The sequence below is a fragment of the Stenella coeruleoalba genome, assembly GCF_951394435.1.
Source record: "Stenella coeruleoalba genome assembly, chromosome: 10".
NCBI classification, from domain to species: domain Eukaryota; kingdom Metazoa; phylum Chordata; class Mammalia; order Artiodactyla; family Delphinidae; genus Stenella; species Stenella coeruleoalba.
This window is the reverse complement of record NC_137156.1, coordinates 102,130,802-102,158,728: the sequence shown is the minus strand read 5'-3', so window position 1 is coordinate 102,158,728 and position 27,927 is coordinate 102,130,802. Positions and strand designations below refer to the sequence as shown.

At 55.9% G+C, this 27,927-nt stretch overlaps 1 protein-coding gene across 2 annotated transcripts in view; it reads left to right on the top strand.

Annotated features, from left to right (window-relative positions):
- The window catches only part of FBLN2 (fibulin 2), a 75,108-nt gene that overhangs the window by 24,974 nt on the left and 22,207 nt on the right, over positions 1 to 27,927 (top strand). For both annotated transcript variants that reach the window (XM_079934254.1, XM_079934253.1), the window contains exons 2-3: positions 160 to 1,478; positions 27,205 to 27,316. In XM_079934254.1, coding sequence (XP_079790380.1) covers positions 215 to 1,478; positions 27,205 to 27,316 — 1,376 coding nt within the window. In that variant the 5' untranslated portion in view covers positions 160 to 214. The remainder of the gene's footprint in view (positions 1 to 159; positions 1,479 to 27,204; positions 27,317 to 27,927) is intronic.

Genomic DNA, 27,927 nt, shown 5'->3' with positions numbered 1-27,927 from the left:
AGCGTGTGCGTAGGGATGTGAGGACGAGTGCATGCGTGTGAGTGAAGGTGGGGAGGCTGCCCAGCCGTGCGCACGTGCCGGTGTGTGTGCCAGGTGTGCACACGTGTCCCCCTGTGGCCGCCACGTGGTGCTGATCCGTGTCCTTTCCGATTCCCCCAGGGCCTCGTGAGAGAGAACGGTTGATCTGGAGGCGACGCGTGGCCGGCTGCGGGGCATGGCATCACTCGCGGAGCCCGTGGGAGCCTGGCTGGCCGTGGCCGTGGCCCTGGCCCTGGGCCCAAGCCCCAGCACGGCGGTCCCGGGGCAGGACTGCACGGGCGTCGAGTGCCCCCCGCTGGAGAACTGCATCGAGGAGGCGCTGGAGCCGGGTGCCTGCTGCGCCACGTGCATGCAGCAGGGCTGCGCCTGCGAGGGCTACCAGTACTACGACTGCCTGCAGGGTGGCTTCGTGCGCGGCCGCGTGCCCGCCGGCCAGTCCTACTTCGTGGACTTCGGCAGCACCGAGTGCTCCTGCCCGCCGGGCGGTGGCAAGATCAGCTGCCAGTTCATGCCCTGCCCGGAGCTGCCGCCCAACTGCATCGAGGCCTTGGTGGCGGCCGACAGCTGCCCGCAGTGCGGCCAGGTGGGCTGCGTCCACTCCGGCCGCAAGTACGCCGCCGGCCACACGGTCCACCTGTCGCCCTGCCGGGCCTGCCACTGTCCCGACGCCGGCGGCGAGCTCATCTGCTACCGGCTCCCCGATTGCCACGGAGACGCCGCCCCTGGAAACTTCTCTGACGCCGAGGAGGGTGACCCCGAGCGACACTATGAAGACCCCTACAGCTACGACCAGGAGGTGGCCGAGGCGGAGGCCGCGGCGGCCCTGGAGGGCGAGCTCCAGGCGGGCGCTGGGGGCCCGGCTGCTCTGGGAGCTGGGGGTCAGCCACCTTCAGCCATCCAGGCCACCCGCTGGCCGGCTGCCCTCCCCAGGCCCACGGCAGCTGCCGCCCTGGGTCCCCCAGCCCCCGTGCAGGCCAAGGCCAGGAGAGTGACGGAGGACAGACAGGAGGACAGAGAGGAATTGACAGTCAGGGAGCAGCCGGCAGCAGGTGGCCCCAGGGGCCTGGATGGACGGCCCACAGCAGGTCCAGCCCCTGGTCTCCCTGTCCAAGAGGAGGCGGCAGAGGCCAGGGCACGGCCCGAAGAGAACCTCATCCCGGACGCCCAGGCCACCCCCCGCAGCGCTGGGCAGGAGGGAGCTGGGCCCATTCCAGCGTCAACCACGGCCAGTGTCCCCGCATCACAGGCCACGCAGAGCGCTCCCGAGGGCCCGGCAGAGCCCAGCACCCACGCCATCCTGACCACACCTCACCAGGAGGCGGCCCGCGTCCCACCCACCCAGGAAGTGCCCAAGCAGCCACCGGTTGTGCCCCGTTCTCGGCCAGAGGAAGACACAGACCCCAACTCTGTGCATTCTGTCCCCAGAGGTGACCCTGAAGGTAAGCCTGTTTCCTGGTTTCTCCAGGGACACTCATCCCAGGGAAGGGCAGCCTCGGGGCTCTGTAGCCTGGCCCAGGTCTGTGCACAGCTGCCTGGAGCAGGGGAAGCTGGGTCTGCGGGGCCAGGCCAGGGACAGCCAGCGCCATCCCCTGAGCTCTGGGCTGGAGGCTCTGAGATGGGGCTTCCTCCTGGCTCAGCTTCTGGGGGTAGCATGGTGGGTGGATGGGTGGGGTCCCTGTCACGGTAGATGCTGGGCTGCCTGATAGGGCTGTGGCCGAAGGCCTCTTACATGTACCTTATCAGGGCTGGGGAGCCCCTGCAGAGGGGTCCACAGGTGCCCTGGCAGGAAGTGGGAGCTCACAACCCTGATACAGCTGCCTGCTCACACCTCCCTGACAGTAGCCTCTGGTCATGGATGCTGGGCTCTTGGCCTCTGTGGTGGCAGCAGAATGGATGCAGGCTCTTGTTGGGGCTCCTTACAAGAGCCCAGTACTGGGTCTGTCACCCCTTCCTGCCAGGGGTCCTGCTAACATACAAGTGGTTTCTGTCCCTCCTCTGCTCAGTACCTGCTGGGGCTCCCACCTACTCAGAGTAGATACTGAAGTCCTCTCAGGGGCCTCAGGCCCTGCACAGCCTGACCCTGGGGCCTCCCGGGCCTTCTCTTCACCCTTTTCTTGTGCCTTTTGGCTGTTGTAACAAAAATACATAGACTGGGTGGCTGAACAGCAGGTGCTTATTTCCCGTAGCCCTGGAGTCGGGAAGTCTAAGATCGGTTGTCTGATGAGAGCCTGCTTCCTGGGAGAGCAGATGAGGCCACATCTCATCTGGGTTACATCAGAGGTGGAGCAAGCTCTCCAGCATCTCTTCTTAGAAGGGCACTAATCCCATCATGAGGCTTCCACCCTCAAGACCTAGTTTTCTCTCCAAAGCTCCGTCTCCAGATACCATCCCACTGAGGATTAGGGTTTTAACGCATGAGTTTGGAGGTGGGAGCATAAACACTCAGTGCCTAGCAACCCTCTCCCTCCGCACTGTGCTTAGCTGCACGGGCCTCCTGGCCCCTTCCAGTACTTTCCAGCCCCAGGGCCTTTGCACTTGCCACTGCCTCTTCCTGAAGTGCTCTTCCAGGTGTCCGTGAAGTTCGCTTCTTCCTGCCATTTGCTCTCTGTTCAGGGTTACCTGCCTAGAGAGGCCTGCCCTGACCACCCCAGTCAAAGAGCACCCCACCTTCCTCTTACACTGCTTTAATTCCTCCCAGTAATACCTGGCATTGTAGCACATCGTTACTTGTTTAATTTTGTCTCCCCCGGTGGAATGTTAGAGCCATGAGTGGAGGGACCCCATCTGCCATCTTCTCTGCTGTGCACACAGTTGGTGCTCTGTAAACATTGGGTGAATTAATGAGGGAATGGGGGGGGCTCTCTGGCCACCCCTTTGCCAGTCATCCCCCCTCGTGCTAGTTCTCTGCCACCCCATGAGCACCCTACACTGTCATCCCCCTGTGTCCCACCCCTCTGCTCACACTCTTCCCAGTGAGCTCAGGCAGCACCGCTTCCAGGAATCCTTCACTGGGTCTTTGTGTCTTGCATGACCCTTCCTCCATCCCCACTCTGCAGCTCCCTGCCCCCACCTCTGAGGGAGCCCTAGGAGTTGTCTGGGTGTCTAGATATCTCTCTCCACAGCTGCGAGTCCATGTCTTGTTCAGTCCTGTGTCATTCACTCTGTAGACCCTTATTAGGTAGCAACTGTGGACAGGCCCTAATGGGCCGCTGGGAGGCAGGAACTGGCCAGTGTGGTCCACAGGCTGTGAGTGGGGGCTGCCCGGGTGGCATCTGGGATGGTTTCCTGGGGGAGGGGGCCCGTGTGTCCAGAGCTATGGCCCTTGCTGGGCGACCGCTGTGTGCTAAGGCCGAGACTGCAGGCTCCCACAGCCCCCAGGCCCCCGCCCTGGCGGCTCCTTCCATCCTGCTCTCCGTGGACGGGCACAGAACTCGCCCTTGCTGAGCACCTACTAGGTGCCCGGCCCCGTCTGTGACTCGATCCGCCCACAAGCTGGGAGCTGGGCTCCTTCTCATTTTCAGCTGACCAGGTTGAGGGTGGAGAGGTGTGGCTCGTGGCCGCAGGGCGCGCCGTGAGAGGTGGCGGCAGGGACCAGGGCGGGGGGCTTCCGGGGGCTCCTCCCCGCCCAGCCCCGAGCCTGCAGGGGGCGGGGCTGTAATGAAGTCCACGTGTGCCCGGGCGGGCTTGCAGGCCTGGCGCCGGGGATGGTGCGTGCAGCCTCCAGGGTTTCCAAAATAGACACGCCCCGGCCCCGGCCCCATCACCCGCCCCCTTGCTACCAGAGGCCTCTCTGTGGTGTGGGCCTTGGAACCCTGGAGAGATGCTTCGTTCTCAGGAGCCCCGGGCTCTTTCCTCTGCCCCAGGCTTTCTCAAATGGATTTTGGGGTGTGGCTGTTGGTGAAGGCCGCCTGGGGGTGGGGCCCCTGACTGAGTGCCTCTCATCCCATCAGAGGCCCCGCCCATGCAAAGCCCAGAGCAGGGCAGGGACAGGCTGTGCTTCTTGGAGCTCGGGGAAAGGGAGATGTAGGAAGTTGGGAGAGGTGGGCCGGCAGGGTGAATTTAAATGGGACCCAGGAGTTGGCCCAGGCCGTGTAAGCAGAGGCTGGCTGCCGTCCACCACCCCCGTCCATCTTCCCTGCTTCTGCTCACCCAGTGTCCACCTGACACCCACCAGCGCATGTGCTCTGTAATTCAGGCGAGCGGCTCTCCGCCTTGTGCCTCATTTTCTCCATCTGGAAGCGGCAGAGAAGGCCCTGCTTCCTGGGGGTGTTTTGAGGATTAAATGAGCTAACTCATTCAAACTCGGCATGGGGCCTAGCACTGCTGAGTAATTAGAAATGTTAGCCGTCACTATTCACCATCTGTTCCTCGATCCACCCACTTAGTTTCTGCAGCAGATAGGTGCAGAGCACCCTCTCTGCACCAGGGGCCGTCCAGTGAACCGGGTGGGCACAGCCTCTCCCCTTTGGGGTCTGATGGGGGTGGAGGGCGGTAATGGACGAGCCCACAAAGATTGTCCGTGGTCACAGCCATGCACACGGAGTGGGGAGGGTGGCCAGGGGATGCCTGCTGGGTGGGGCTCAGGGACCCGACGAGCGTCCTTGGGGCAGTGAGGGCCTTAGAGCCTTCTGACTGCTGTTGTAGGGGGAGCCCTGGGGGTTCCCAAGGGATGAAGGGGCCCTCAGTGGGGAGGACTGGGGAGGTGGTAGCTTTGTCCTGCTTGCCCGTGGGGCCGGCTGAGAGGCGCACCGTGGGGCGGAAATGACCCCCGGCCATGTTGCCATGGCAGCCCTGGGGCCTGGAGGAGGAGGTTTCCAGCCATTGCCCCAGGCCCGGCTGCAGCGGGGGTCCTGTCTTTGAGCCGGAGCTGTGCCAGGGATCCAGGCTGCCTCTGAGCATGTCCAGATGGAGCCTAATGGAAGCCACATGCCCTGCTCCCTGCCGGGGAGAAGGGCCCTGACGTCTGTCGTCCCTCAGGGGGCTTGTGAGGGCGCCTTCTACCACAGGGCTGGCACGATGGAGGGAGCTGGGGACCACCCCCCGCCCTCCTGGGCCACAAGGGTGGGAACCTGGGTCAGGGTCGCCCTCAGAAGATGCAGGTTCCAGCCCCTCTCCTGGAAAAGGGCTCCAGCAAAACCTGCAGGCCCCAGGACCCCGTGGCAGGAAAGGAGCTCCTTCCTCGGGGCCTCACATCACCGGATCCCGTGGGGCAGCGGTACTTGAACGGTTTGACGTTCCAGTTAATAGAGAAGCTTTAAAATTCAAATAACTGTGTATTAATTGCAGACACCATATTGGCTTATGACCTGTGCCTGCAGCATCGTAAGCCCTCTGAGATCACTGGCTCCTTTAATCACCACAGCCGCCCCCTTGGTGCACAGCAGAGGAATAGGGCCACTTGCCCACGGACACACATGCAGGAAGCGGTGGATCCAGGTGCCCCTGCCGTTTCTTCATGTCTTCACCCCTGATAGTCATGTCTGGTGCCCGGCGTGTGCAGGGGCTGTGACAGACGCCAGATGGACCGTGTTGCCCCTGCCCTCGGGACATTATGGTTTAGTGGGGAAGAAAACGTGGTAGTCATAGGACGAGGACCGAGGAATGGGGTGGTTGTGCTCTGTGAGCCTGTCTGGGGGATCGGACTCCCCTGGGGATCAGGGAGGTCTTCCGGGGAAGTGCTGTTTGAGCACAAGGAGCTGCTGACTGGGTGAGAGGTGGGGAGCAGAGAGAAGAGAGTGCGTCAGGCAGAGGGCATAGCACGTGCAAAGGCCCTGCAGCTGGAGGGAAGAAGTTGGATTGAAAGGAGGCTGTGTAGCTGGTGTGAGAAGAGGCTGGGGAGTGGTCAGGGGCCAGGCCCAGGGCGATGGTGTTTACCCTCAGGATGAAGATCTGGGCCCTTCCCCAAGGGCAGTGGGGAGCCACTGCAGGTGTTAGGCAGGAACTGGCAGGATCTTATTTGTGTCATGCAGCACTTCCTCTGGGTGAAGGGAGGAGAGCACAGGAGCAGGCTCTCCCCGCCTCACCCTGCAGCCCCAGGAGCCAGCCCTGGGCCTTCAGTGTCTGGGGGTCTCCAGGGTCCCCCAGAATCACTGGGTTGTGGTTCCAGGGGGCAGAGGGAGACCCGCCCAGCCTCGCCCTATTCCCCAGAGGATTCCTACAGACCCTCCCCTCTCCTCTCCAGGCTCAGCTGTGGGAGACTTAAGCTTGTGTGGGGTCTGAGTGGTCCCTGAGCACAGCCTGGGGACCAGAGGGAGCCAGGCTGGGAGTCTGGACACCTGAGCTCATGTTCTGTGTGCCAGAATCAGCCACAGGAGCTCCTGGCTCCCCAAAGCGGCCTGGGGAGGGGGCGCCCTGCGAGGAGAGCTTGCAGGTGGGCCAGCCGGCCCTTCCCCTCCTCACCCCCAGCCCACGGGCCTTGACCTGGGATGTCTGACTCGTCCAGGGCAGCGTAGGCTCTGCCGAGGGCAGCAGGGCCTGCAAACGAGGGGCCTGGGCTTCCCGCAGCCCCTGCTCACCCGTGGTGAGTCCCGGGCCGAAGCTCACACGCGCTCGTTGTGTGACCTGGGGCCTGGGCCGCGATGCCTCTGAGCCCCGGTTTCCTCACTGACCCCGCGTAGCCGGGGTTGGTCCCGCCTCTGTCTGCTGCTCTGCTAATGGTGCACGCCCCTGTCACCGGTCAGCTTCTTTCTGCAGAGCATCTTTGTAAGCACTAGAATTTTGTTGCAAACATTTAGAAGCTGGAAGACTTCCCATAAATTCCAGCTTTCTGGCTTTTGTTGAAAATCGGCAGCTGCGGGCACACCAGGCCCATGTACCCTGGGCCATACACTGGGGGAGCTGAGAAGGGGCTGCCTGACTGTCAGACTTGCGGGGAGGTGGGGGGGCTGTAAAGGTGGTAAAACCGAGGAGAGCTGGGTCCTCTGCTGGGGGCATCTGTCAGGCACTGAGTTTCACCCTGTGGCGACCTTGAGAGAGACTGTTTGGTCTGCTTTATGGAAGAGAAAATGGCACCCTGAGAGGGGAGGAGGCTTTTCTGGGGTCATAGTAGAGCTGGGCAGGGGGCCTAGGCTCCCAGGGGAGGGGCTGGGCTCGTGGCTCCCATGGAGGACGTGGGGCAGGAGGGGGTGTGAGTGGCTTGTAGCTGGGCCCCCTGGCTTTGGCTGCCCCAGAGCTTACAGCTGCATTTCACAGCCGCTCCCCATAGAGAGGTTCTGGGGCCAAGGCTCGGCCTGTGGTGGGGTTCTTTAATTTTTAAAAACTGTGTTTCCTTCCTTCCTTCCTAGACAGCTTTATTGAGTTATTGTTCATGTACCATAAAGCCCTCCCATTTAAAGTGTGCAGTTCAGTAGTTTTTGTCAGGGTCGTGAGAACATGGTCAGAATCTAATTCTAGGTCATTCTTGTCACCCGACTGCTATGCCGGTAGCAGCCACCTCCCACTCCCTCCTCCCAGCCCCCAGCAGCCTCCAGTCTACTCCCTGTCACTATGGATTTGCGTTTTCTGGACATTCCTGGACATGGAATCATACAATATGTGGCCTTTGTGGACGGTCCTCCGTCGCCAAGCGTAACGCTTTCAAAGCCCCCTGCACGTTGCAGCATGAATAAGTGCTTCATTCCTTTCCGTGGCGGACATTCCAGTGTGTGGATGGGCCCCATTTTGTTTATTCATTCACCAGGTGGCAGACACTGTGTTTGCACCTTTGAGCTATTGCGAGCACTGCTGCTGTTAATATTCATGACATACTTTTGTGCGGACGTATGTTTTCATTTCTTTTGGGAATGTACCCAGGAGCAGAATTGCTGGGTCATCTGGGAACTCTGTGTGTGACCATAAGATGAAACACCGAACTGTCATCCTCAGCGGCTGCACCATGTTACATCCCCAGCCACAGCGCACAAGGGCTCCAGCTTCCCTACGTCTTCACCAACACTTGTCATCGTCTGTCGTTTTGAATGTAGCCGTCCCAGCGTGTGAAGTGTGAAGTGGTATCTCACTGAAGGTTTAATTTGCACTTCCCTGGCGGCTAATGATGTTGAGCATCTTTTCATGAGTTTACTTCAGAAAATTCTAGAAAACAGAGAATACACAAGTACGCATTCCATTGGCCATCAAAGTGATGACATCATTACTAAGTCACGTAGTGTGTGGAAGACTCCACTGTATGCTCATAGGAGAAAGGGTGTGAAGGAGGCAACCAGTGTTGCAGTGTTGTTCTGAAAATAATGTTGATCCCGTGGTCCCCGATTAGGTCCCAGGGACCCTCAGGGCCTATAGGACCACACTTGGGAACCACAGGTCCTACGACGGCAAGCGTGCAGGTGTGTGCACTGTTTTTCTCACGTATAGCATATTGTGCACACCTTTCTGTCCTGTGCTTTCCTCCGTGAACAGCCCCCCTTGGGACTCTCGCTGTCGGCACGTGGGGAGCTCCCTTTACCAGCCAGGGCTCCGCCGTGTGCACGTCCCAGCTGTTACTGACTGTCCTGGCAGACGGATGCTGCGTTGTGTCCATTGCTGGCAGTGAATGGCTTCCTGCTGCACCCAGTGTGGAATCGCTGGGTCTGTGTGCACATGCGTTCCTTTATTTTCTCTCTGTAAGCCATTTATCCAAGTGTAACCAGGAGAACCTATTAGAAGCATGCAAATCAGTAATACATTTCACAAAGGAACACCCCGTGTGCTCGGCACTCAGATCGTGAAACATCCCGAGACAACCCGGGTCCCCTCCTCCGTGCCCGTCCCGGGAACCGCTTCCCTGACTGTGACTGGCTCTCGGACTTTTGTAAACGGGGCCACGCAGTCTGCTCTCGTGTGTGGCTTCTTGTGCTCAGCACAGCATTTCTAGGTCCACATGCTCTGGGCTCCGTGGTTGGTCCTCTTCGTGGCTGAGAGCTGCCCCATGGTATGGTCAGACCCCAGTTTGGTGGCTCCTTCTCCTGCCAAGGGCTCTGGGGTTGTTTCCAGCCTGGACCGTTAGCAAGAGCGTTGCCGTGCACCTGCCGTACCAGTCTTTTGATGGTCGTCTGCACACTTTTCTCTGGGGAGGTGCTGGCTGCCATGGGCTCCGCTGCAGAGGCCACAGGAGGCCTACTTAAAACGCGGTACTTGCCAGCTCATCTACATTGATGGTGTACCAGATTTTGCTCACCCCTGCCATGTATGGGAATGCCTGTTTCCCCAGGTTATTTATTCAACAAATATTTATTGAGTGCCTACCGCCCAGTTGTAGGTGCCAGGGATACAGCCGTGATCAAAATGGTTGAAGTTGGTACCCCTCACGAGGCTTGTGTTCCGTGGGATCGGGGCAGGGGCAGGGGGCACACAGTCATTCATTACGTAAAATCTGTGTTGCATGGTGAGAAGCGCTAGGGAGAAAACCGAGCAGGGGCAGCCAGATGTTCCCACCTTGGCTGGTGGGAGCTGTCTTGCAGGGGCGTTAGTTTGTGAGTGTGCCCTGCTCCCCCCCACGCCCCTGCCCCCACCTTGGCTGTGGGCTCCCCAGCAAGTCTGGCCACACCCCCGCCAGCAGCACGTGGGCGTGGGGGGTGGTCTTTCTGCCCTCTCGCCAAACCCGCTCCTGTCCTTCCTGCCGGGGACACACCTCGGTCATGGAACGAATAGTCTCTTGCCTCAGTAGTGCGAGTCGCAGGCGACTGCAGAACGTCTGGGGCGCACAGTGGGCGTTTCTTGTTGATCCCAAGTCCACTGGTCAGCCGGGCTTGCTGCCCCAGGCTGGGAGTGGCTGCTGGGAGTGGCTGGTCTGGGACAACCTCTGCCAGGGCGGCTGCCTCTGCTCCACGAACTCGTTCCCATCGCAGAAACAGGGCTCAGAGTGAAAGATGAGACGCGCACAGGAACTCTTGGGCCCAGGCTTGGAACTGGCTCAGCCACTGCTTTCTCCACGTTGGGCTGCCTGCCTGTCAGGAGGCCAGCCCGGGGTCGAGGGCTCCTCTTTTTTTTTTTTTTTTTTTTTTTTTGCGGTACGCGGGCCTCTCACTGTCGTGGCCCCTCCCGTTGCGGAGCACAGGCTCCGGACGCGCAGGCTCAGCGGCCATGGCTCACGGGCGCAGCCGCTCTGCGGCATGTGGGATCTTCCCGGACTGGGGCACGAACCCGTGTCCCCTGCATCGGCAGGCGGACTGTCAACCACTGCGCCACCAGGGAAGCCCCGAGGGCTCCTCTTGATGGGCATCGCCGGGGACGTGGGAAAGGCAGGGAGGAGGATGGGGGGGGTCAGACAGTGAAGCTACCCCCGGCCCCGGCCGGTGCCTCATCTCAGTCCCCACACGACCTTACCATGAGTCCCTTCCCCTGCCCAGGGGACATGGGCCCACAGGCCAGCAGCGAGTAAGTGGTGGGCCCAGCTCTGGATCCAGGTCCTTCGGTGCTTCAGGCGTCTCTGGCCTGGTCCAAGGCTCCCCCAGGGGGAGGCTGCTCTGCCCCTCACTCTCTGTGAGACTTTTAGGCAAATCACTTCACTGCCCCGGGCCTCAGTTTTCTCATCTGTAAAGTGGGCTTACCGAGGGCTCCCTCCTAGAGCGTGTTCTCACTGGGAGAAAGCTGGTGTCGGGCCTCAGGTGCTGGGGTCTGCCGCGTAGCAGGGCTCCACTTACACTGGTGTCCTGGTCGCTGAGGTTTCAGCCCTGGGGGCTGTGCCAGGAGGGCGGCGGCCTCTGAGCTCCGGCTTGCTTCCCATTCACGTGCCGAGCGGCTCTCCCGAGGCTGAGCCAAGTCGCCCCACCCCAGCCTCCTGCACCCTGAGCCTTCTGGAATCCCGGGTGCCTCCGTGAACTGGAGGTCAGAAGTCTGGGCTGTGACCTTCCCTGGGGGGGGGTCAACGTCGTCTGCCTGACAGCACCTTGTCCGCGCCGGGCCAGGGGCTGTGTGGCCTCGGGGTCCCTTGTCCTGCAGCAAATGGAGCTTTTAGGAGGAACTTCCGTCTAGCCGAGGTCAGCTTTGCGTGGACTGGGGCTCTGCTGGGCCCTCCTTGTGTACTCCGAGGTCTCCGTACAGGGAAAGCGGGCTTGGGGCCGAGAAGTGCTGGGGGTGAACCAGCTTGGTCCTCAGAGGGTGAAGCCGTGGGTGTGAACTCTGCCTCTGCTGCCCTGGCTGTGTGACCTCAGGTGATGGACTCACGCTCTCTGAGCCTCAGTGTCTGCAAGATGGAAGAGTAATCTCTATCCCCCCAGGATTACTGACAGGGGTAGGGAGAGGACGTCAGCTGGCTCAGAGCAGCTGCTGTGGCTGTGAGCCCCTTCCTTTCCCTGCCCGAGGGCCCTGCACTCTGGGTGGTGGGGCATGGATTTGTTTCGCTTAAGTGAACAGATGTGGGTCTTTTCTGGTGGCCAGGAGTTGTCCCGCTGTTGAAAAGGCAAAGGGGCCAGGTCTCGTGTGGTGGGGTTGAGGGTGTTCAACTGCTCACTGGCTGCTCCCACCCCGCCGGTCACTCCGTCTGCCTCCAGGTGTGCAGGGGGTGCTGCCCCTCCACTATTTCGTCCCTGCCCTGCGCCTTTGTTCCAGCGTCTGCCCACGGAGTCAGCCCCCTCCTGAGGTCTCGCCTTCAGCGGCACAGCCTAGCTGCGGGGCTGACGTCCCAGAAATGGGGAGGGTCTCCTCCTTCACCCTCGCAGGGGCAGCGTTTATCACGTGGCTGTGGGCATCCCGGACGTGAATCGATCGGTGCGTCAAAGCCTCGTGACACCCATGTGCGGGGGGACGGTCATTATGCCCATTTCAGAGCTGAGGTGACTGAGGCACAGGGAGGTAACTGAGGGCAGCGAAGCAGATGTTTGTCGACCACTGACTCTCGGCCTTTGCCCCAGCACCTCCCAGGGTTTGCCCAGCTGCCTGGCACGAGTAGGTATTTTCCTGTTGTCAGCAGATCGAGACTCCAGGGCTGCCCTGTGTCCCCAGCCCAGGAGGGGCAAAACAGGGCCCAGGGCAGGGCTGGCAGGCCCCCAGCCCCAGAGTCTGAGATTCTGGGGTTCTCTGGGGTCCATATGGTGGAGGGAAGGGGGAGCAGAACGAGCCAGTCTGGCTGGGGGGAGCCTGCCTGCCTGGGCCCAGTGCTCCCAGAAGCTGACGGGGTGGGCGGGGAGAGAAGGAGACAAGCTGTCTTGTCTCCCTTGCAGCCCCCCACTCCCTGCCCCACTTGAGTTCTCGTTCATGACAGTTCATGGGCCCCGTGCTCTGGGCCAGACTGTATCGGGTGCTGGGGGTGCAGTGGGAACCAGAACGGTGGAGACCTCCCCGCCCAGCACACTCCTGCCCGGGGTGGGGGTGCCTGCTGTGACGCGCAGGCCTGGGACGGACGCGATGAGGGAGCAAAGCCAGGTGCCCCCGGTGAGGCAGTTGGTGGAGGGGAGCCGCTGGTCGTGGGGATGAGGATGCAGCTGCAGCCGCTCCCGGGCTCCAGTTGTCGCCCTGGAGTTGGGGGCCCAGCGTGGCCCATCACTTTAAGTTTTCTGAAAGAAGCCTAGGATCTGGAATTTTATATAAAACCTCCCCGTTTGTAAATGTTGGCAACTAATTCACGTATATCAAAGCCTCAGTAAAGCATGAAGTGGGCACCGGTTTGCTGCCAGTTTAGACTCACAGAGCGCCAGCTGCTGCTTGTTATACGTCTGGGTCGCAGAGGCCCAGAGGCAGGCAGGGGGTTGGCAGAGACTCACAGCGAGCTCCGAGGGTGGGGTCCCCGAAGTTCCGGCTCCCAGGCCAGTGTGCTCCCCCCCAGACCTCCCTGCCCAGCAGAGTCAAAGCCCAGGAAACAGGTGGCACAGGCTCAAAGCCCCTGGAGAGAGTCACAGAGGGGACTGCAGGGTGAGGGCACAGCAGCAGTGGGAGCTGTCACCCCAGGCCCAGAGGGGAGCTGTGGCCTTACACAGAGGTGGCCATGCCTGAGTGGGGGCCAGGCTCCATCAGCAGTGGGCAGGGTGGAAGGTGAATCTGGGACGGCAGGTTTGGTGGCTGCGGAGGCACCGGGAGCTACAGGACTCCACCTCCCAGGCCCAGGTGCGGCAGCGTGCTTCCTGAGATGGGCGACCCCAGGTCAGTGGGTGAGGGCGGCTTATGGTCAATCCCATCCTGGAAGTGTCGGAGCCACTCGCTGACCCCCAGGGGAGGGGAGGTGCCTTAGGAAGAGGTCCGGGCCGGAGGAGGAAAATGATCGGCCAGGCTTCTGTTTTTCCCCCCCTGGGTTGGCCTCACTTGGCAGGTGGGCCGCGGGGGGGTGGTGGGTGATCACCTGGGAAGGTCTCGCTATTCCTTGTCTGCCATTGCATGGCCCCTGAAGCCCGGATGCAGGAACAGAGAGGCCGAGGGTGTTGCCTGAGATGGCTCAGCCAGTGGGAAGCAGAGCAGGGTTCTGGCTTCCTAGCTCTGCTTCCACCTACACCCAGTTTAGGGTCTTCAGTGTGGGGGGGTCTCCTGGGCCCCTTGATTGGGGCTCATTGCTTCACTTTGAATATTCACCAGCCACTCTGCAGGCTGCAGGGGGAGTGGGACAAAGGATGGAGATATTTGGGGTGGGGAGGGGAAGAGGTCTGGTCAAGGTCTAGTTGGGGCTGTGGCCCAGGTATGTGGCTTAAGAGAAATGGAAAGTTGCTGCGTGGGGTCCCTGGGAATTTGGGCTAGAAGAGCCCCAACCTGGCCGCATGGCATCCCACTTGGGAACGCTAGGAGCCTGAGGTCACAGACTTGCCGCCCCCAGACCCCTGGCCAGTACAGCCCTCCCACCCAACCCCCCGCCTCATCTGATGCCTGACCCCAGTGTGCCCACTGCCTGTTCCGCAGGCAGGATTTCCATGTTGCCACCGCCCGGCCCAGTGATACCACCTGGGGCTTCGCAGGAAGCCACACTGGTGACCTGCTTCCTGTTTGCCTCTAAGAGGAGAAAAAAAACACGTCCAGTTTCTTTTTTTTTTTTTTGCGGTACGTGGGCCTCTCACTGTTGTGGCCTCTTCCGTTGCGGAGCACAGGTACCGGACGCGCAGGCTCAGCGGCCATGGCTCATGGGCCCAGCCGCTCCGCGGCATGTGGGATCCTCCCGGACCGGGGCACGAACCCACGTCCCCTGCATTGGCAGGAGGACTCTCAACCACTGCGCCACCAGGGAAGCCCGATGTCCAGTTTTTTATGTGATATTTTCAACTTTTGTATTTTTTTAACCAATCACTTTCATTAAGGTGGGAAATAAGGTTATGTTTACATTTCTCTTATAGTAAATACTGGCCCGGGAAAACCAAAATTGCCTTAAAGTTAAACATCATCTCTTATTAAACTGTGTGCATGTACGATGCACTGGTAATTAAATTAAACTATCTGGAAAGAACAGTTAAGTAGAATTAAGTCATTTACAAGATTCATGTATGAAACAAAGCGCTATCCCAAGAAGCGAAATGCCATCAGACTCTGGTTTGAGCCGTAGCATAGTCGGGGGTGGCCGCGGTTTCTTCAACTAATAATGAAAGGGAGGAAATTCGCAGTTCTTTTTGAGGAGGAACAGAATGCGTCCCAAGTGTCTTGGTGAAGTTCTGGAAGTCCACACGTTTGGTTTGTGTGAAGTGTGAGTTACATTGGAAGGCTGTGCTGGGTGGGGCTGGGGGTCTGCGGAGGCCTGGGGAGCACAGCAGGGGGTGGACATGACTGGTGGCGGAGTGAGCCTGGCGGAGGGAGGGACAGCTCTCCTTTTAGGTGAAGGCCCGCCTGATGGGCATCCAGCCTCGGTCACACGCTCTGTGCTAGAAGGATGCTTGCAATGGTGTGATTCTAGACTGATCTCCCGGTGACTCGTTCATTCTTAGGATGTGAGCTGTCCACTCCTGTGTCCAAGTACTTGAATCTCTTTATTCTGTCCTTGTGCTGGGGAAGTTATTTTCTAAGAAAATGAGGCTGGTCCCATTCAGTTTTTCAGCATTTGCCTGCGGGTTCCATGTGGCCGGTGACTCTTTCTGGGGTGCATCCTCTAACCCAGATGCCAGGGCCGCATAGTCCTCTTGAACAGAGCTGAGCTTGTCGCAAGTCTTGGCGCTGCTCCGCATCAGGGCAGCCTGTTTGTGTACAAGCGGCTTTTCTCATTGATTGTGAAAGTACCAACAGACGTAGCCCATTAAAATGCCCATGACAGACGCACACCCCCTGCTCCCTGGGAGGCCATGGAGGGAGGGTAGGGCCTGTGCATGGGTGATCCAACCCTCACCACCCCACCTCCCAAAGCTTCCCGGGGACCAGCCTGAAGCCAAGCACCGTGGGGCCTCAGGGCTCCTCCACATGAGCAAAGCCCGCCGTCGAGTCCTCTCGTAACTGCGGCTTCACCAGCCGCAGCGCACCAGCATCCCAGAGTCCCACCTGGGACCCCAGCCGCCACCTGGCAGCTGGGACAGACCCTCTAAGGGCAGGGGGCTCAGGGAAGAAGTCTCAGCCCCGTAACGGTCCAGTGCTTGCTCTTCTTTCTCTGTGGTTTGAGATACAGCGTGTGTGCGGGCATGTGCGCACGTGTGCGTGATGGAAACATTTCAGCCTTGACACGGTGTGTCGCAACGGAGAAATAAAGACATCTCCTGTATTACTGCATACTGTGATCCTACACCTGCCACAGTTGCCAGTTCCCTTGTGGCATGTTTGTATTCTCCACTTGCCCGCAAAGTGTAACGTATAGCCCGTTTAGTAAAGTAATATTTTATCAGGGGTGGTGAGATCTTTTTTGGTTCCTATTTGGTTGTTTTTTCTCTTGAATTTCCTTCCATTGGAAAGTATTTATTAAAGTATACTATAGATACTCTTGAATATCTTTCAATCTAGATTAATATAACAGTCCTCCCTTAAATTTTTTTTTATATCTGATTATGTAGTTTTATAAAGTATTATGTATGTAAAGCACACGCTTCTTCCTAAAATAGCTCAGTGGGTTCCAGGCAGCTCCACTCAAGTCAAGATACAAAACATCTCAAGCACTCCAGAGTTTTCCTGGTGTCCCTTCTCAGCCAATTCTACTCTCCCTCCCCCCACTGCCCCCCACCCCTCACGGAAACCACGAGGCTGACTTTTATCACCATCAGTGACTCCTGCCTATTCTTGAATTTATTTTGTGTAGTGGGAACCATATGGTGTGATTTTGCTTGCGTTTAACTTCCTTAGCTCAAGATCCTGTGTTTGAGACTCATCCAGACTTTTGCGTGTAGCAGTAATTCACTTAAAAAAGTTGCTCTTCATTTTTCCATTGTAGGAATAAATCATGGTTTATTGATCTGTCCTAGTGTGGCTGGAGGTTTGGTCTGTTTCCAGTGTGGGGCTGTGATTAATACAGGGGCTGTGGACATCCTGTGTGAATTTGTCGGCTATTTACCAGGAGTGGAATTGCTGTATTGGAGGGTTTGGCAGCTTTAGCTGACGCTGCCAGACGGTTTTCCGAAGCCTCACCAGTTTCCGTCCCCGCCAGCCATGAGTGGAAGTCTTTGCCGACACTGGATGTGGTCTCTTTTTCACTGTCGCCAACCTGATGGCTGTGCAGTGGGATCTCACTGTGGTTTTAATTTTCATTCCCTCATAGCTTACTACGTTGAACACGCTCTCATGTTACTGTTGGGATTCCGTCGTTCTTTGCCCGTTTCTAAATCAGGTTTCTCTGTCTTGCCGATTTCTAGGAGTTCTTGACAGATTCTGAGGATGCGTCTTTTGTTGGATCACAAGTGCCGTGTCTCGCTCTCTGGCGTTTCTTTCCACTCTCGTGAGGACGTTTCCTGATGAGCACCTTTTGCACATGCTGTCTTCTGAGGAACGCAGATTCCGAGGTTTAAGGAAATACGATTTACTGATCTTTACTTTTCTGTTATTGTATTTTGTGTCCTTTTCAAGAAATCTTTGTCTACCCCAGAGTCATGAAGATATTTTCCTGTGTTACAGTCTAGACATTTTAACTTGTTTCACCTTTCGCATTAGATCACATTTAGGTTTGTTTCTCTGGACGGTGTGAGTAGGAGTCAGAGCCCATTCTTTTTTCAGGGGATGTTCAGTTGCCCCCATGCTGGGTGTGGTAAAGACCTTCTTCCCCCACTGCACTGTTACCTTAGTCAGGAACCAAGGGCAGATGAGTAGGTCTTTTCTGCCCTCTCTGTTCTGTTCTGTTGTCAAGCTGTCTTTGCACACTGCCTCGATTTACTAGAGTCCTCCAGTCATTTTTGATATCTGGTCATGTGGCTGCCCCTGGCTGGGGCATGTGATCTGGGCTGCTGCCTGCTCACCTGTAAAACCGTCGTGGGGATAGGACCCTCTTCCTAGAGCTGGAGGGAAGGTGCCGTGGCTGCAGGTTGGGGCCCGCCAGGCGGCTCGGCCAGGCCAGAGGTCCAGCTAGTCAGCCAGGGTGGCCCAGCGCCTCCCAGGCCGGGCTGGGGTGGTGAGCAGGTGGGTGGGATGCTGACCTGGGCGGGGGGAGGGAGCCAGTCAACACCCCTACGAGGAAGCTAGGCTGGGGGAGGTGCTGCAAAGGGCAGGGGCGGCTGGGGGCTGTCCTGCCTCAGGTGATGGATGAAGGCATCTCTAAGGGGCTAGGTTGGGTGGGCCCAGCAGGTGGGCTCAGCCCAGCAGCTCCTGCTGGCTCTCAGCCGTTGTGTCTGGGGTCCCGGGGCAGGACGGCAACGCTCAGGATCCTTCTTGTTTGTCCATCTTCTAGTCATTGTAAAAGGACTCCCGGCACCACCAGGGCCTGCGGGTGACAACCCTGCCGCCGCCCCCCCCCCCCCACCCCCCCCCCGCAGTACAGAACATCAGAGCTGCAGCATTCCCTGGGGTGTTTGCTCAGGCCCCACAAACATCCTGTCCAAACAGGGTGCTGGTGGAGGTGGCCGCTCATCACCCCCAGGTGTAGTGTTTTTTGCAGCATTTCCGAAGCCACCATTCTTTTGGGCTCTGATGTCCGGGAGAGGGGACTGTCTAGAGGGGTCATGACCTCCAGGTCGGATTGTTCTGGGCACCCACTGCCTGTGATCAAAGGAGGTTAGGTTCCCTGGAATCTCAGGATCTTTTTACGACAGCATGTTTCTTGAATAGGTAATACCTGCCCGCGGGAAGGAAAACACATAAAAGATACAAAAGAGGTAAACAGTGGATGTCAGCTTGCTCCCTCCCTCCCCAGGGCCCGGTCCCTCCCTGAGACACCCGCTGCTACCCGTTTCTGGGACCTCCTTCCAGAAATCCTCCACGTGTGTCCACGTGTTACTTTAAAAAAGACCAACGGTGACTTATTATACATACTGTTCAGCATTGAGCCTGTCTTCTTCATTCTTTGTGATATATTTGGAAACTGTTCCACAGAAGTGAGTGAAGATCTAACACGTTCTTTTTAACACTTGCGTGAGATTGGGCGGATGTAACACCAATCATTTCATCACTGCCCTGTCGATGGGGGTTGGTTGTTTCTGGATCTTTGCTGTCACAAATTCGGACGCAGCCAGGATCCGTGACTTACGTGTTTGTGCCCAAGGCACGTCTGTCAGCCATTAGATTTCTAGAAGGGGAAGTGCTGGGTCACTTTTTTGTGTTTACACTTCAATGCATTATTTTCTCTTTATTGTGGTAAAATACACATAACATAGATTTGGCCATTTTAACTGTTTTTAAGTGTACTGATCCGTGGCGTTAAGAACATTCACGCTGTTGTGCAGCCATCACCACCATCATCTCCAGAACTTTCTCATCTTCCCAAAAGTGAAGCTCTGGCCCCTTTAAACACTAACTCCCCATCCCCCATCCCTGGCCCTGGTAACCTCTATTTTGCTTTCTGTCTCTGGGAATTGGCCTATTCTAGGGCCCTTGTATAAGTAGAATCATATAATAGTTGTCCTTTTGTGTCTGGCTTGTATCACTTTTTTTTTTTTTTTTTTTTTTTTTTTTGCGGTACGCGGGCCTCTCACTGTCGTGGCCCCTCCCGTTGCGGAGCACAGGCTCCGGACGCGCAGGCTCAGCGGCCACGGCTCACAGGCCCAGCCGCTCCGTGGCATGTGGGATCTTCCCGGACCGGGGCACGAACCCGCGTCCCCTGCATCGGCAGGCGGACTCTCAACCACTGTGCCACCAGGGAAGACCTGGGTCACATTTTTAAAAGGCTGTTTGCCTCTTTAGTCTTAGAATTTTCTAATCCTACTACGTTTTCCGGTAATATTTTTGTCATGGAGTATTTGTGACTAGAAGAGCGTAAGGGACTGTCTCAACAGTTAAGGAAGGGCACCCCCCAAGGCACCAGCCCTGGGGACAGAAGCCATGGCTGCCCTGACCTCCTCCCTGGTTACCACTGTCCTGGCTTCCGTGAGCACGAGTTCTTACCACCTCAACAGGTGTTTTGCTTTTCTCTGGGTTTGAACTTCACATGAAAGGCAGTGCACAGTGTCCTTCTGTGACTGCTTCTCCCCTGGGGCCGTGTCCCCGTGATTCGCCGTGTGGTCACCGCGCGCCCATTTGCACGGCCTGGTCATGTCCTAGTGGCCACCTTTTCCTGTCCTTGGGCGCTCCGGTTATTTCCAGTTTGGAGCTACTGCTTGTGGGTCCCCAGGTGGAGACCATGGGTGCCCGTTTCTCCTGGGCGTGGACCTGGGGGTGAAATCACCACGTCATCGGGTTTGCGTGTCTCCGCTTTCCTGGATGATGGTAGATCATCTTCCAAAGTGGATTTATCCTCCCTCCGCTCCTCAGGGGTGTCAGAGGTGGGACTCCTGCCAGAGTCAAGGTCGTGCTGTCTGGCTGGTGGGGCCTGGTGTCCTGACTCTGAGGGGCAGCCCGTGGGGATGCATCTGGGAGCCAGGCTGATCCCGGCCCGGGTCAGCCACGAGGCTGGTGAGAGCCTGCCAGCCAGCCTGCAGCTGTCACAGTGGGAGGTGGCCTTCACCTCTCTGGCCACGGTGCTCGTGCCTAACCGGCAGGCAAGGAAGGCCATGCTCCCTCTGGGCCGAGCGCAGGCAAAGTGAACAGAAATGGGGGAGTCCATGAAAACCCAGAGCAGAGCAGGGAGGGGTTGCTGGACGCCGCTCCTGCCTCTTCTGGAGGGATTACCGTCCTGTCCATCCTTTTATCAGCCTGTCCCTCTGTAATTAAGTAATTAACTGAAGAGTGCCAGGGGTGGGGAGGTACTGCCTACTGAGCTCCTGTCCTCTTGTCCTTTGCCAGACACTGGCTTCTCCCCTCCCCACTTTGTGAAATGCGGGCAGGAGGGGTGATTTGCCCATTTCACCGGCAAGGGCACAGAGGCTTGAGGGTGAGTGACTTGGCTACGTCCCCCAGGCAGGGAGGGGTGCCCTGGCTGAACACCAGTGCTCACGGTGATGGGTCAGACACGCCCAGGCTCACCTCTGAGACTCGGTAGAAACTGCTGTGTGGAGGTGATGTGTGTGCGTGTAAAGTTCTTCTCCCTCCTTTTCCTGAGTCTGTGCCATTGGGCTGTGTATCTTAAACCCTTAGATCGCTATTTATACATCTGGGAGATCAAGGTAATTGACCGATTTCACGTTGTCAAGGTGAGCTTTGCATGAGATGGTATACACCACGGGCCTGGGGTGTGCTCCACCCAGCCCCAGGGTTTATCAAGTACTAGGTCTGTGCCGGGCACTGGGGACCCTGAAATGACTGCGAACCGTTCTTGGCCCCTGAGACCCTGTCCCTCTGCTGTCTGAGGCTGGCATGTCCCTGGCAGTGACGTTGTATATGTACCAAGTGCTGCTGTGAATGAGGCCGGACGAGGGGCTGTTTGTTCTGCCCGGGACGGAGGTGGATGCTGGCGGGACCACAGAGGATGCTGGCTGGGTAGTTGGGCAGGGTAGAGGAAGGGCGTTCCCAGCTTGGCGCGGCACGTGCAAAGATACGGTGCACAGAGAAGCCTGCTAGCTGGTGGAATAAGTGCTGAGACGTGAGTCTGGGCTGTGCTGTGAGGGCCCCGATTGTCGCTCCAGGCAGGGGTGCTTTATCCTGCAGGGCAGTGGCCTTCCAGTGGGGTCCGTGGGCCTCAGGGATCCCCGAGATGACTCTGAGCTGGCGAAGGCCAGGGCATTATGAGCAAAACTAAGTAGGGTGCTGCAACGAGGGTTGGGGTGCAGGTTAGTTTAGATTCAGAAGTCAGGGACATCCTGCCTGAGGAGATGAGAGCCCCAAACAAGGGTAGCCCTGTAGAGAGTGGGGGTCGGGCAGGGCTCAGGAAAAGGGCAGAGGATTCCAGGCAGAAAGTACAGTGCGTGCAAAGGCCCTGGGGCAGGAAGAGCCTGAGGGGTTCAAGTGGAGAGAGTGAGTGAGAAAGGAGACGCGGTGGGGAGGTCGCAGGGCCATACCAGGTAGGTCTTGGTAAAGAAAGGGGGGACTCTGGGGGGCTGTAGGCCGTGGAGAGACACAGTCTGATTCATACTTGTCAATGGTCATTCTGACGCCATCTGGAAGATGGACCAGAGGAGGACACAGGGCAGCAGGGTACCTCTCGGGCCCAAGAGATGGTGGCAGAGTGAGGGGTGAGGTGGTGACAGGGGTGACTTTGGAGGTGGCCCTGCAGGTGACGGATGGGAGGAGGGAGGTGAGGAGGAAGGAATGGGCCCAGGAGGGTCCTGAGGTTGGCACAGGGAACACCATGGGAGAGGTGGTCCGGGCACAATCGGCTGCTGAACAGATTCAGGCCGTGGGATTGCCGGGGATGCCCGGTGGTGGTCGCTTAGCCAGCTGTGTGTTTGCAGGAGACGGACATGAAGGAGGGCGGCCAGGTGAGGTCAGCCAGGCTGGGGCGTGGACGGGAGAAGAGGCCCTGGGGCTCAAACTCTGAGGGGTTAGAGAGAGACAGAGGCTGGGGCCTCGGAGGGGGTGGTCAGGGAGGGGGCCTCGGGGTGGGCCTCTGGACGAGCAGCAGGGGTACACACCTTGTGGGCTTTGCCCGGCCCCCTCTCGCACGCCTTGGACGGTACTGGGCAGCGCCGCCCTTGGCCCCTGTGTTGATTCCCACTCCCGCTCCAAGTGGGTGGCCTCCCCAGCATAAGGGGTCACGCCCCTGAGTTCCTTTGTTTGGAAAGAGGGGAAACCAGGATGGGAAAGGCCAGGAGAGAATGGAGGGCAGGCCGCCAAGCGCAGGCTGAAACCTGCATCTGCTCGGGAGGGGCAGGAAGGGAGCCCCATTCAGTCCACAGGGAAGTAGAGCCTCCTCAGGCCGGTGCTTAGATTCTCAGAGAGGGCTTCCAGGACCGGCTGCATCAAGCTGCCCGTGCAGAGACAGGAAGCTGAGGCCGGAGAGGAGAAATGAAGGCTTGGGGCTTCTAACTCCCCGCCTGGTCTAGAGCGAGCCTAGCAGCGGTCCTCACCGTAATACCAGTGGGGATGAACGTGCCTGGACTCACGCCTGGCTCGTGGCGAGCACCAGTGCATTCCAGCCGTTACTGTTCCCCTGACAGGACACCCATCTCGTGTCATCTAGCTGAGACCCAGGGGCCTGTTGGAATCTCCTAATCTCTGTAAGGCAATCTTGGAGAAGGCTTAGGGAGAAAAAGTTCAGTCCAGTAAAAGAAAGGACGTTCTGAGCTGAGCTATGCAGAAAGGGACAAGCTGCCTGAATGGAGCGAGATCCCCACCACCAGAGGTGTTCAAACAAGGTGAGACCCCCATGTGCACGGAGTGTGATGAGAGAGGATTAAGCGTGGAATGGTGGCGTCACTCTCAGGGGCCACAGAGACTCAAGTCGCAACTCTGACGTTGTAGGGGAAGAAACAGACAAATGAAAAAGTAAGCTCATAGATAAACACGAGGGTTTCACATAGTGATAAATGCTGTGTGGAGACTGGAAAGTGAGTGATGTGATCAGACTGGGGCTGTCTTCTGCCATACAGGTATTTTAGACTTTTATCTGGTCGGTTGTATTAAGGTTTTCCTTTTTGCTTGTGGATTTTATTTCTTTTTTTCCCCCAGCTTTATTGCGATGTAATTGACCTATAGTATTGTGTCAGTTTAAGGTGTACAATGTGATGCTTTGATATACACATGTGTAGTGAAATGATTATTACAATAAAGTTAGTTCACACACCTGTCACCCCACACAGTTACCATTTTCTCTTGTTCTTGTGGCGAGAACATTTAAGACCTACTCTCGTTGGAACTCTCAAGTTGTTAGCCGTAAGCACTGTGCGGTGCGTTAGATCCAGAACTTACTCGTCTTGTGACTGGAAGTGTGTGCCCTTTGACCAACATGGGTCCGTTCCTCCAACCTGCTCTCCCCCAGTTCTTGGCAGACGTTCTCCTCTGTTTCTATGAGTTTGGCTGTTTTAGATTCCACATATAAGTGATATTACAGAATTTGTCTTTCTCTGTCTGAGTTATCTCACTTAGCATAATGACCTTAAGGTCCATCCATGTTGTTGCAAAAGGCAAGATGTCCTTCCTTTTTATGGCTGAATAACATTCCGTGGTGTGTGTGTGTGTGTGTGTGTGTGTGTGTACACCACATTTTCCTTATCCGTTCATCCATTGATGGATACTTAGGTTGTTTCCGTGTCTTGGCTATCGTGAATAATTTGATGAACATGGGGAGGCAGATATCTTTTTAAGATAGTATTTTCATTTTCTTCAGATAAATACCCAGAAGTGGGATTGCTGGATCGTATGATAGTTCTAGTTTTAATTTTTTTGAGGAGCCTCCGTAACGTTTTCTATAGTGGCTGCACCCATTTACATTCCCATCAGCAGTGCACAAGGGTTCCCTTTTTCCTACATCTTCACCAACGCTTACTATCTCTTGTCTTTTTGATAGTAGCCATTCTAACAGGTGTGAGGTGATATCTCTTTGTGGTTTTGATTTACATTTCTCTGATGATTAGTGATGTTGAACACCTTTTCACATACCTGTTGGCCATTTATGTCTTTGGGAAAATGTCTCTTTTGGTCCTTTGCCCATTTTTTAATATATATATATACATATATATATATTTTTTGCTATTGAGTTTTATGAGTTCCTTATATGTTTTGTATGTTAACCCCCTTATCAGATACATGGTTTGAAAATATTTTCTCCCATTCCGTAAATTGTCGTTTAATTTTATTGTTTCTTTTGCCGTACAGAAGCTTTTAAGTTTGATGTAGTCCCACCTGTTGATTTTTGCTTTCATTGCTTGTGTTTTTGGTATCATTACCAAAAATTTGTTGTGAAGACCAGTGTTAAGGATCTTTCCCCCTATGATTTCTTCTAGGAGTTGTATGGTTTCAGTAATTCATTTTGAGTTGATATTTGTATATGGTGTGAGACAAGAGTACAGTATCATTCTTTGGTGGATTTTATTTCTGAAGAAGTCTCTCTTTATCCTAAAATTATTTTCCTTGGTTTTCTTCTAGTATTGACTTTATAGATTTGGAATTTATTTTTGTGTGTGATGTGTGGTAGAGCCCATCATCAGATAGTCAATCCTTTCCCCATTGAGTGTGAATGCCACTCTCATTATATACTAAATTCCCATATGCACATCATCCTGTTTCTGAATTTTATTCTGTTCCGTTGATCTCCTTATCTTTTTAATTATTAAAACTTTAAAGGGTGCTCTCTTCTTTTCTTTTTGGAAATTTTCTCAGGTATTTTTAGACATTTCCTAGTTGGGATGAATTTTAGAATCAACTTGACAAATTTCATGACTAATTATTTTGGGACTCTGGGATTCCACCTAAGCTGTAGGTTAAATAAAGGAAAATTGACATCTTTACGGTATTGAATCTTTCCATCTAGACACATGGTATATATTTCTAACAAAGTAAACTGTTATATATCTATGAGACATGTTTTTTTTTTTTCTTCATGTAGATTTAATGTGTTTACATAGATTGATTTCCAGGTTTATTTCTTTTTTCAGTGGGATTTTTTTGTCTTACCTTTTCTATTTAATTGTTGCTGGTGTATAGGACAGCCACTAATTTGTGTATGTTGATTTTGTTTTTTGCCACCATATGATAATAATAAATTAGTATTCATTTAAGTACGGTGTTAATATTGATTCCTTTGGATTTTCTAGAAAGATGAACTTGTAACATCTGCAAATAATGACTGTCGTCTCTTCTTTTCTAATACTCCTGCTGCTGCTTTTTTTCTTGCTTTATTGCATCTGCTAGCCTCTCTAGGACACTGTTAAACAGTAGTGTCAGTCGGTACTTTTGTCATATTTCTGACTTCAGTGTGGTGTGTGTCTAATGTTTCACCACTGGGTGTGATGTTGCTACTTGTTTCTGGTAGACACTGGTTATCGAGAATTTTTTTTTTCCTCCTGGTGCCTCAGAACAGCCCTCAGGTTGATACTGAAGCTTATTTCCCCGTCTTTTAGAAGGAAAATTGAAACTCAGAAGCGCTCAATGACTAGAAACGCCCACTAAGCCGGTGAAGAGGATGATTCTTAGTGAGCTCTTTCTGTTCCTAGAATCTTGCAGGCAGCTGACATTTCTTGGTGCATTTCTTCCTCCTCCCTGCCAGCTTATGTGAACTGCTCAAGGACATTTAGAGATCCTTGTAGGCTTCAGCGGCTGTGCAGCTGTAGGTCCTCATAACAGAGCAGGACACTGAGTCTCTAGGGAGGAGAAATGGCTGTACATGGTAGTACTAAGGTGTGGACCCAGGTTCAGAGTTATTCTGTGACACCCTGGTGTCCTCAGCACGTATGTAGGTGTCCGAGACGGGCTTCATCTTTGAATGTCGTTTATTTTCAGACCTCGGAGGCAAACGGCTGCATTAATTGCATTCCTTATTTCCTGGTTCCTTATCATCTTAGCAAGACTCTCTTTTTTTTAATTGATGTATTTATTCCCTTTTATCTCCTTTCCCCGTTGACATTTCTCCCTCCGCTTACCCTAGGCAACCGTTCTCTTCAATCCGTGTGGGTTTCTTTTTTTTTTTGCTTTTATGTGTTCATGCGAATGTGTACTGTAATTTTGCACACGATCTTTTCAATTCACGTAATGGATCTCACTTGGCTTTTTCCTGTTTCCCCTCAGTGCTCTGTCCTTTGCTGCTCTGTGTTGCTGTGTGTACGTGTGTCCAGCTTCATGATGTGGTGTGTACTTCTCGTCTGCCATTTCTGACATCTGTGGAGTCCTCCGTGGAGGACGTCCCCATGTTCTCTTCATACTCCTCCAGTGATGGACAGTCCAGTCTCCCTCCCACCCACTTCCATAAATCACACTGAAGTGAGCTTGTACTGGTTACATATGGGTCCGGGAAACAACTTCCCTGCAATACACACCCCGGAGCAGAACGACTGGGTCCGGGATGATGCCTGTGTTTAATTGTGTAAGAGGTGCTGGGTCTCCCTCCAGACTGGCTGCTCTAGTCGCCACTCCCACACCCCAGGGCATGAGGGTTCGCACCTGTGCCTGGCATTTATCACTCTTTCTCATTTTTCCGGTTTCATAGGTATTTTACTTTGGGGTTGGTTTTTTTCATGTTAATTTTCAGAAGGTTACTGTATTTCTCAATAGCAATTCTTCGTCAGTTTTAGAACATTCCCAAAACATCTCTTAACCTGTCAGCAGTCTGTTATATTTCTCCACAGAATTCTTTGTTATACAGAGAATTTTAATTTTGAGGTAGGAAAATTCATCCGTTTTTTAGCCTGTGGTCTGTGCCTTTGAGTTTTAAGACATTCTCCCAACCCCCGACTCCTGCCCTCCCCGGTCACAGATATTTTCCCCAGGAGCTTTCCTCGATGCTGTTGCTATTTCCTATGTCTTGTCCTGTCTTGGTGTCTTATCTGGTCCCTCGGAAGCAGAGCCTGAGCTGGGGGTTCTTGTGCACGTGGTTCATTTGGAGAAACTGCCCAGGGCGGGGGGCAGGGAAGGAGCTGGTGATGGTCCTGGCCCCACGGAGAGCTCTGGAGCGGGCGTGGCCGCACAGGGCTGTCTCCTTGGAGACGGGCTTGGCCCTTGAAGCCCCACTACTCAGTGATTGGCCATCCTCCTCCCGGCCCTCTCCCGCCGGGTGGACTTACCCTCCCAGGCAGCTCTGCAGAGAAGCCTGTGCCTGTGAGCTGCTGGTGGCAACAGGCCCAGGCAGCGGGTGAGTGAGTTCCCAGCCCAGTAATGCATGGGGATCTGGCCCGGCGGCAGCAGCACGTACCACGCCCGCTGGGCCTAGACACCTGGGAACCGGGCACCTCCTCCAGCCGGTGACTCTGCCTGTGTTACCACCCACAGTGTCCACGAAGGACCTGATCGAGACGTGCTGTGCGGCAGGGCAGCAGTGGGCCATTGACAACGATGAGTGCCTGGACATCCCCGAGAGCGGTGCTGAGAGTGCTGTGTGCAGGTAGGGTGGGCGCCGGCTCCATGTCCCTGTGTCCTCCTCCCTGCCCCGGGCCCCGCACTGCCAGGTGAGCACCACTCCACCTGCGTCCAGGTGCCCGCAGGTGGCTGGATGTGGCTGCCTGGCTGGCTGGCCGGGCTCTCTCCGGGTGTGGGGAGCCCGAGACTTGCCCCAAGAATGAACTAACAGTGCAGACTTGTCGCCGGCCTGGTGAGCACGGTCGGAAGAGCACACGTTGGGACCGCTGTCACCTGGGGACGGCCAGCTGCTTCTCTTACCAGGTGCTGCGTTGCTGCTGGGCGGTGCTCAGCCCACTGGAATTTCCTACCTCAGACTTGAGCCGAGCCCAGCCGCTCCGCGGCATGTGGGATCCTTCTGTATCGGGGCACGAACCCGTGTCCCCTGCATCGGCAGGCGGACTGTCAACCACTGCGCCACCAGGGAAGCCCGTCAGCCCTCTTTCTTTCCCCACTTTGCTACCCTGGGGTCTCAGGAAGGCTGGCCTCTCCCTGTGCTCTGCTGTGTGCGCTGACTGCTTCTTCTGATGACAGTGTTCTCAGCAAAGGAAGCAGTTATACCCACACCCTCCTTGTGCCAGGCCCGGGTGACATCCT